This window comes from Kryptolebias marmoratus, linkage group LG9, assembly GCF_001649575.2.
Source record: "Kryptolebias marmoratus isolate JLee-2015 linkage group LG9, ASM164957v2, whole genome shotgun sequence".
In the NCBI taxonomy this organism is placed as follows: domain Eukaryota; kingdom Metazoa; phylum Chordata; class Actinopteri; order Cyprinodontiformes; family Rivulidae; genus Kryptolebias; species Kryptolebias marmoratus.
In genome coordinates this window covers 24,414,976-24,424,551 of record NC_051438.1, presented here as the reverse complement: position 1 = coordinate 24,424,551, position 9,576 = coordinate 24,414,976, and the positions used below count along the sequence as shown (strand labels likewise).

The 9,576-nt window shown below is 35.7% G+C and overlaps 2 protein-coding genes across 2 annotated transcripts in view; one reads left to right on the top strand and one right to left on the bottom strand.

Moving 5' to 3' along the window:
- LOC108236658 overlaps window positions 1-178 on the bottom strand; it is a 12,797-nt gene extending 12,619 nt beyond the window's left edge. Inside the window, exon 1 of the mRNA XM_025006187.2 lies at window positions 162-178. Within this exon, the coding sequence (XP_024861955.2) occupies window positions 162-163 (2 nt within the window). The 5' untranslated portion in view covers window positions 164-178. The remainder of the gene's footprint in view (window positions 1-161) is intronic.
- The window catches only part of slit3 (slit homolog 3 (Drosophila)), a 222,331-nt gene that overhangs the window by 22,815 nt on the left and 189,940 nt on the right, over window positions 1-9,576 (top strand). The window contains exon 2 of the mRNA XM_017417474.3: window positions 5,936-6,007. Coding sequence (XP_017272963.1) covers window positions 5,936-6,007 — 72 coding nt within the window. The remainder of the gene's footprint in view (window positions 1-5,935; window positions 6,008-9,576) is intronic.

Here is a 9,576-nt window from a genome sequence, read left to right as displayed (position 1 = left end):
CATTTTCTGGGCGGAACACATGCTAGCAGAGCTAGCTTCGATTGTACAGCTAGCTCCTCTTTTAAACTCCGTTACTCAGCTTAAAATAGCAACAGCCTTGACTTATGCAAATAAAAAATGGACGTAGCATTGTACAACACTGATGTTTTTTTTCTGCTTACATTGTTGTAAACGGCTACATTAAGTTAGCTGAAGCACACATGCTAACTAGTTAGCCAACCATGTTAATTCCTCGCTGCACCCCTCCTTCCCCCACGACCACACAGCAGCACGTCATCTTTCCGCTAGAGATAATTAGTGTTAATAATAATAAAAAACAAAAAAAACCCCCACATGAAATATGTTTACAACCCATTTGGGCACTTACCTGGCACAAAGCAGACCGTCGCCTCCGGTCCAATGCGGGAAAATGGTGGAAGAAACGAAACTTAACAAACTTCAGTGGGCGTGTTCTTGTTTTACTCCGATATGATTTACTCTGTTTTTTTCCTCCGATTCTATTGACCAATTGACACGATTTTACTCTATAATGCATAAACATGACTCTTTTAGATGAAAATAATGTTAACTCCGAAAAAATTACTCTTCTATTTTTCCTGTGCAGCACCAAACAATGCCTTTTGTGAGTGGCATTAACACTGAGTATGAAGGGCAGAAAAATGGGATAAGTGATGATGATGTACTATCAGGAGAGATATCAGTTCTTCAGATTTAAACAAAATAGGCCAGGGATTTGTTTTGCAAAGACAGTCATATTAAGGACATGACAAATGCATGAGCAGGAAACGTAAATGATGTTACAGACAGATGGATATGCCTTTCAAACTTAAATATGAAAAAAGAGCAGAAAATAAATGCTCTACTTGAGTTAGTAGAGAATTTTTCTTTGAAAAGCACATTATAGTCATAGTCATACTATGTATGTGTATGTCTGTAACTGAACTTTAAAGAAAAAGTACAAGAGTTTTATTTTTTAAAGTTAGTTTCTGTTAAGTAGTTATGAGTAGTCAAGGATATCATTTAAGAGAATCAGAGAAAAGTTTTCATGAAGAGTGAAGCTGACAGCTTCTCAGAAGAGAAGGGAAAATTTCCACCATCAAAAATAACTTAAAGCTCCAGAACTAAATAACTGTTGAAGTGAATGCTATGCACATTTTTTTTTACTCTGCATCATTTCTGTCTTGGATAGTTGTGTGAACTGAGCAAGCTCAATATGGTACGTTTTTCAACATGTATTGCACAAAAACATGTTGCAGCATCAAAGATTGTACTCCCAATACAGCCAGTCTTTAATGTAAATAACTGTCTGGTATGAAGTGATGCGATGTGAAAAGGTACAAAAATGCATGAATTTAAAGTAACAGAACTTTTGAGGTTTGAGTCATTTTGGATGTTGAAAAATCAATCAAATGAGTCCCCTTTTAAATAACAACTAGCTTACCTTTATGAGAACTATAATTTCCTATAATTGATGTTGAACTATAATAATAATGAACTATAATTGATGTTGCTCTGATGGCTGTCTATCGCAGGTAAGATTCAAGCTACTCAATACCACTCTACAGAAACCCACTAAAAATATCTGAACCAGCCTTTTGTCAGAACTATTTTTAATGTTTAATATATTTTCTAATACCAGAAGATGCTTTTGCTAAATTTTTGTTTTTCGTTTTTTCACAACTTGTATTTAGTGATTTATTTTTTATATTGGACTCTGTATGTAGAGTTCCTGCTTTAATTTGACCTTTTTTCAGCAATAGGTCTATGATCACTCATTAAAGCTGTAAAACTAATTTTATTGTTATCAGTCACATTAATGTTATGAATATTAAGGTTTACCTTTGCATTGTCCAAAACTCAACAGTTCAATCCATAAATAATGAATTGTCAAGCACCTTTGATTGTCAAGTTCAGTTTCCACCAAGGCTACAATTACTGACGTAAAAAAAAGAAGGTTTTGGCAAGTGGATGAAGCCAGGTTTGAAGCAAACGTGACAGCCAGCGTGCATCTGGTGATGGACACAATGTGGAGCTCAGAGGAAGAGGAAGATGGCAATTAGGATTCCTTTCGTAACTGGGAGATTTAGTGAGCCAAATTGAGCATACCTATCGACCAGCGAGACGGATGGAGAGCAAGAAAGGAGGAATGAAAAAGCGAAGCATTACAAGAGCTTTGTGGAAAATAACACAAGATTAGGAGAGGAAGTGAATGCATTTGGAAACCAAGCATTGGATGGAGGACAACATAAGATGACAAGGAGATAAAGAAATGAGGGAGAGAAAGATGTGGATGCAATGCCCAATGGAGTGAGTGAAAAAGTGGAAAGAGGAAATTTCACGGTGTCAGACAGATAAAGCAGAGAAAGGAAACTGCCGTTTTTCATCAGGGTTGTCGTGCCAGATAGAGAAAAAGAGGACAGAGGTCATGATAACAAAAACAAGACAAACTCAAACCGCGGGTCAAGGTGAGCCAGAAAACTACAAGTGACCTGCCAGTAACCCAACATGTCAGACATCTAAAGTCATGTTCAGAGATAGTATTTCATGGTTTACCAGTCGTATCAGTTCAGATTTTCATTCCATTGATCTCTTGGGAGTCACCTTATCTGTCATCTGTTTAACATACATGTCTAATTATTTATCTATTTTTTTAAACTCACAGCATCCTTGGTTGACCAACTAATAAAACTACTGCAGGGAAGTTAGTTTGCCCACCACCTTTGAAGGTGCAACATTGTTTCTTTGTGTAAATCTATGTAAAATCAAGCTGGGTGCAAATTGAAAGCAACCAGGCCCCAGAGTACAAGGTGAAAAATGGGTACTAAGAGCTGTGTCTGTTTCCTGGATAGTGCATTAATTCCCTGCACACCTGATGTTTGCACTCTAGTCTTCTTCCCTTTCCAATGTCAGAAGTACACACACACACACACACACACACACACACACACACACACTCCTTATCTCTGCCTGTAATGAAAACAGTGGTTAGGGCTTTTGTATTAAAGCCTCCTGTTAGTTGTCTGACTGCCAGCTGGTCAGTTCAATTTTAAAGCTAAGTTAAGCTTTGACTGTTTGATGGATGGACAACCAAGCTTTAAACAACGCAGGTGCACCGAAGAGGAACAATTCAATAATGCTTCTGGTTGCTTGTTTCATATTTTTTAATGGTGTTCTATTCATTTGGTAACTTTGGTAAATTTCAACTCACATCTTGTTTTGGTCTGGCAGGAGTTTTGACTTTCTTAGTTTTTGTGAAGTGATGCTAGATATGATGTCTCCTTTGTGATCCACCTGGAACTGCATCCTAAGTGTTTGTTTGACTACGGAGCCGTCTTCTCGGTGAGTGCAGGAGTTTCCACTGTGAACAAGAGAAAACTGAAGATAAGCATGGAGAGATTAGAGGTGGAAAGAGAAAAAGGAGAAAAGAAGGAAAAATGTAGCCAAATGTGTACGAGTGAGAGATTGAGATAAAAGAAGAGAGATTATGAATGGAGAGAAAAACAGATGAAGGCGTAGAAAACGTGTTTGGTCAACTGTGAAAGAGTGAATGATAAGGCATGAGAGAGCGAGAGAGGGGAGATATACTAAAAAGGTAGAGATTGGAGAGAAATGCAAAATGTGGAGGGGAAGCCTGGGAACAGGAGGTGAAGCTGAATGGTTGATGGACTGACATTAGAGAGTAATGACTGGGAGAGATTTGAGATAGATGAGAAGGAAATGGAAGGCAAAAAAAAAGTGAAAGATTGTGGTCAAATGTAAAAAAGATAAGTAGTGACAGATAGCAGAGGGGTGTTGCAGCGAGGAGAGGATGGATTGAAGAGTAGATGTTTTCAGATTTAATGCTGTCTCAGAGCTGCTCAGAAGTGAGTAGGAACCTGGGAAAGAAAGTGGTTGACGATGGAAACAGTTCTGTCTTCAAGCTCCGAATGATAAATCAATACTGTATCAGATTTTTCACTATGTCCAAGAAAGCTTTTTAATTATTTTTCAGTGCTTCCTTCGCACAGTTACAATCAATTACACACACTGCAAGAGAACTAGCAGTTGGTTTGATGGTAGATCAATCTACTGTCAGAAACATACCAGATGTTTTAATGGACTAGTGAAGTGGATGAGAGTTGGTATCAACTTAAATTTTCTTTCTGGTTTTTGTGAATGGTCTTTAATTCTTTCAATGGATTGTTTTAGATCTCAAGATATGAGTTTATATATTCATACAAAATCCCTGTATTTCAGCAAGTGTCAGAGATTGTTTTTGAACATTGTTTTTTTATGTTTTTGTTATTTTAAACTATTAATTCGCCGATAGAAGGACAGCTGGGATAAAAGTGGAGTCACATAGATTGTGAATAAAGCCTTTAAGTGCCTCACTCCAGAGAGTTTGTAACACATTTTTTTCATTACCGCAAACTACACTAAGAAAAATCTTATTCTTTAGGTAACTGGTTGCATTAGATTGACCAACTGGTTGCAGATTTTGTCTTTCTGATTTCTTGTGCTGTTCAGTGGGTTTATGAACAAACTTTTAAGGAAACAGCTGTTTGCTGTATAATAAAAATAACTTCATAATCAGGATGTGAGAAAATCAAAACAATGGAATATTAAACTCTAAAACAAAAACTGAGTCAGACATTCCTAAAAGGCTTTGCTGGAAATTAACTGATATGTCTTCTTACAATATAAGATACGCATTAATGCTTCTTAGACGTTTTAAGTTGCATCACTATAAAAACACTCTGGCACATTTTATGCATGGGTCTGTTTTTTGTTCTAAATGATACTTGAAAGGAATCTTGATCTGAGAACCTGTTACTGCTTGTGTTTTAGGCCAGCTTTCCTCCAGAATTTTTGCTGCACTGTGTGGGAATCATCAATCAGAACAGTCATTTATGTAACCTCCCACTGGATCAGATAAGAGATTGAAACTATTCATTACCCTGGAACTCTTTCAAGGACGCCCTGGTGGGCCATGGACCCCAGTTTGGGCTTGAAGGAAGTGCTGGTCTGTCCTACACTAGCTCTCCCAGTCTCAGACCATGGTATGGCTCTTATTAGCAGCGCTTGCCATGGCAGTGTGGGGAGACCTTTTGAAACCTAATATGGTCTTAAATCAGATTTATAAATGTTTAGGTGTATTATGAAAAACACACAAGCGGACTGCCTTGACGAACCCGGACTCTGTTTATGTGCATGTACGTGTCTGAAAGTGAAATGTGTGTGTGTGAATGTGTGTGAAATAAGAGGAAAAATGGTGGGTGTTATTCATACTCTCACTCTGTGTGTATGTTTTTTTTCCTTCACCTAATTCCTTCTGTGGAACAGCGTTTCAATAAACAGCATACTCATTTAAAAGGAACCAGTCTATATACACACACACGTGGGGTGTCAGTTCATATTGCATTATATATACATTGTACACCCAGAGTTAAAACAGATTGAATGACGGCCAGGAAACACAATGAGCTTTTAAACTGTGTGATGGAAGAAAAAAACCCCCTCTTTTTTACTGTTTTTATGGAAATTTTGCCTTTCCACATTCAGTTCAGCAAGGGCAATGTTCATGGTGCCTGTACAGCAGAAATGTTTGTATGTTTAGATTTGTGTTTGTTTGTGTTTGTGTGTATGTGTACTCTATATATGTGTGTGGCCTCAGATGCTGTAGGGCATTCTCACGCTCTGTCATACCGCCACATTTACATTTATGTTTGGGTATGTGAAAAGATAGAGAAAAGCAAAAAACAACAACAACAAAAAACATGCATGAACTCACTTGATGTATACAAATAACCTTATACTTTTTAAACATTCTGTTGTTACAATATATTCTTTCCTATACATTATAAACTTAAATTAAAATTCAGTTTTACTGATGACCAGTCGGGATGCTAGAAATACTACCAGCATGATGTATAATCTCTGTTTTTTCTCTTTGTAGGGATTTGAACAAAAACAACATCACTCGAATCACAAAAGTGGACTTCTCTGGTCTCAAGAACCTCAGAATTCTGTGAGTTTTTCATCTTCTTTGTTTACATAAACTTTTTTGTGAAAAACAACTCAGTTCAATGTTGTAAATTCTAGTAAGTATCACTTGGAAGCAAATTATGTCAAATAAGCATTTGTGACATAGAAATTCACAGAAGAAAGTCTTAAACAATATTGGAAATACTTGCCTAAAATTTGCTTGAAACTTATGCACAAGTATAAAAACAAGACCTAAAGCTTTATTGAAGCAATTTTTTGTATTATGTTGTTTTTCATGCATTTTTGCAAACTGTGCTTCTATCTTTTGATTTTTAAATTCAGCAACCAATTCAGTTCTATGTATTGAAAGTTCAGTCTTTTGAAGGAAATACATAGGCAACGTGGCATTGATGCATTAATTAATACTTGAAAAACTCACACAGAAGGTATGTGTTGTGAAGACACGCTATCTGCTTTTCGGCTGAATCCAGTTTTTTTGTGTCACCTATACCCTCCTATTTCAAGGGTTTCCTTGGATATAATTTGAAGCCAAAAAATAATCAACATACCTGGAGTTTTTGTTGATTAAATTACCAGATGAGAGATATTATGACAGCACTAATGAAAGTTCCCATGGGCTCTCACAATAGACTTGCATCTTTACTTGCCCTTGTTTAAGTTATATTTATCTGTTTTATTCCAGCTTGTTCACATACAAATCTTCATCAAGCATCAAAGTCCTGCAAGGTTGAGGACTCGGACCAGTATTATTTTACTTTTTATAGCTAGTCTAAACACAAATCAGATTCTACTGTCATTTTGAAGTTACTGTATTTTATGATGCATCCCTCTGTGCACCTTTTCCTTTCTTTATTACCCTGTTGTAACCTATATTTGAATCTATAAAAGTGCTGTCATTAGCAAAGAAAAAAAAAACACTCCCAGGCTGTAGCAATTATGTCAGTGTTTTATTTACTAAATGGGTCTGTATGTGCCTATAAGGGAAACAAGTCTCTATAAAATAAAGTTTCCCATCTTAACTAGACCTTTCAGGTAAGAGAATGTGAACGTCCTCTCTTAGCAGTTAAATTCCATAATTAATGGTTATTTACAAGGTTAAGTAATGGAATAATTGTGAGGTAACATGCCAGTAACAGGCAGAAAAAAACTAAACACATGATAATGTGATGTTTAACTGGTTACAGCATGAGGACATGGAACTAGTGGACAATTATGTGCCAGAAATTATGAGTCATTGTGCATATAAAACAGAAAAAAAAAACCAGTAAAAGTTCAACACAATCTCACCAAAATAATATTACAATTTGTGACTTGGCATCAAATATTTTTTTCTAGTTCGCCTTGAAAAACTACTCACATACCCATATAAAATAATTATTTTTTTTGTCAAATGTAGTTTCTAAAAAATAAATGCTCCAGTTCTCAAGTCTAATGCATTTTCCTTCACTATTAATTTTACGCATCATAACTGGTGATTCCAGCTATTTTGATATATGCTCAAAAACAGTGTTGTTTTTTCTGAACTGAGAAAGGAGCTGAGTCAAACTGAACAATGTTTCACTTCAAGGTGAAATTACTTTTAAAGTTTGCTGGTTGCCAAATGAATTGTAGTATAAATGCCAGTAAAGCATTAGAATGAACCTCTTTATCGAAAAATATGCCTAACTGTATTCTGTTGCATACAGAATCTGAAATAAATGCCCACAAAACCTTAGATGTTTCTATTCAGCAGGTAACTGAATAAAGAGTATATGCAGCATCGAACATAAAAATCAAATGAAACAAATAGGACTTAATGGTGCATGTTAGTGACAAATACAAATGCACTGATGCTTTTCTACACAGTCTTTATCAGAGTTACAAAAGCTTATCTTTTTGTTTTTCTCTTAAATTTTTTTAAGATCATTTAGATTCGAACAATCTAAACCCAAAATAAATTCCTAATCAAAAGTTATTTAGTGAGACAATAATGGATTAAAAATGTGGATGATTACGGTAAGAAAAGAGTTGGGGGAAGGATATCTAATTTGATTAAATTAAATAATATGATAAGTTTACAAGAGCCTTCACCTCATTTTTTAATCTCTAATCTTTATGTACAGGAATGCAAATACCTTGAATGAAACTATAAACTAAAGACTTCCTGTATTTAAGAAGTTTTGATTTTAGATTAAACATAATGCCTAATTTAATGAAAAATAATGAAACGGCATTTAATAAAATGCAGAAAGGCAGTTTGTCATATATTGTTGGAATATGCTTGGCGAGTGGATTTTTTTTTTCATCTGTTAGTCCTTTTGACTGGTGAGTCAAAAAGTAAATTTTCGACACAGATCATTTAAATGGCGTCACCCAGCAGAGTGTAACTCCTTATCTCCTCTTGGCTGTCCTAATTGACTTCACAGGCTTTCACTCTTTTGCCTCAAGTCACTAAAATGTGCGTGTGTCTGTGTAAATGTGTGTGCACGTGTTCATGTGTGCGTATGAGGGTTTAAATGACTATAATCACTGTTGGCTGCATGCAGCTTTCCTCCTCACTCAGTTTTAACCAGACTGGCAGATAAAAATACACTCTCGGTACAAACTACACCAGAGTTGGAATGAATTTCTTCAAATGTGTGTTTGCATTTGTTTAACCTAAACTGTTTTTTTTTCTCAAATTTGGAACTAACTTTAGTTAATTGAGTTTTTTCTTATCTGTGGTTTTATGTTTTTTTTTTTTTAAATAGGAAAAAAGTATGATGTTTAATTTGTATTGAGTTCATAAAAAAAGGACCAGAAAAACCAGGGAAAGTAGGCTGCGTGTGTTTGCGTGTGACGAGTGAGCAGCTCATTTCATGTGGTTGGTGATAAACTGCTGTGACATTTACTCGCTCCAAATCTCTTAAAAGAAATTGAGAGGAGATGGCTTGGGAAAGAAAAGATAGTCTCAGAAAACAGAAACACAAATAGGCACACAAACACTCACACATTCTTCATTTCTATGAAAGAATGAACAAAAGCAACATGGTAGCTTTTACCCTTATCTTTAGTCAAATAGGAATTACTGTTATTCACCAGACCGATGTTTCTACTTGTAGAATCGAGGGTCATTTTAGCTGCAAACACACACACTTCCTACGGGAAATCTTTGCTTATAGTTTTATCATTTAACATTCCTCTAGAGCAGAATAAAAATAAGTATTGTTTTAAAATACTATGCTTATATACAAGGTAGTAATTACGGATTATTCATCCAGAGAAATACTTATATGCTATCAGACTTCTTTTAAAACATCTAAAAAGCTAAATGATCTGGTAGTACATTAACACGATAGGTGATTACAAAGTATAAAAATAAAATTATGGTAATTGGACTGATTTGTTGATTATTTAAATCCTCCAAGTCTATCTCCGACCTCAGCAAAGTACCTTATTCAGACCACAATCTGTAATCTCACAAAGCATTTACCATCACTTTGTGTTTGTCCAGAAACATGTAATTGTGTCCAGCAGTGAGGATTTCCTTCTGTATTTATTGCAAACACAGCTTGCCTCTGCGAGCGCAACACTTAGCGTAATATCTTTGGCAGTCAGACGTTGCAAGATCTG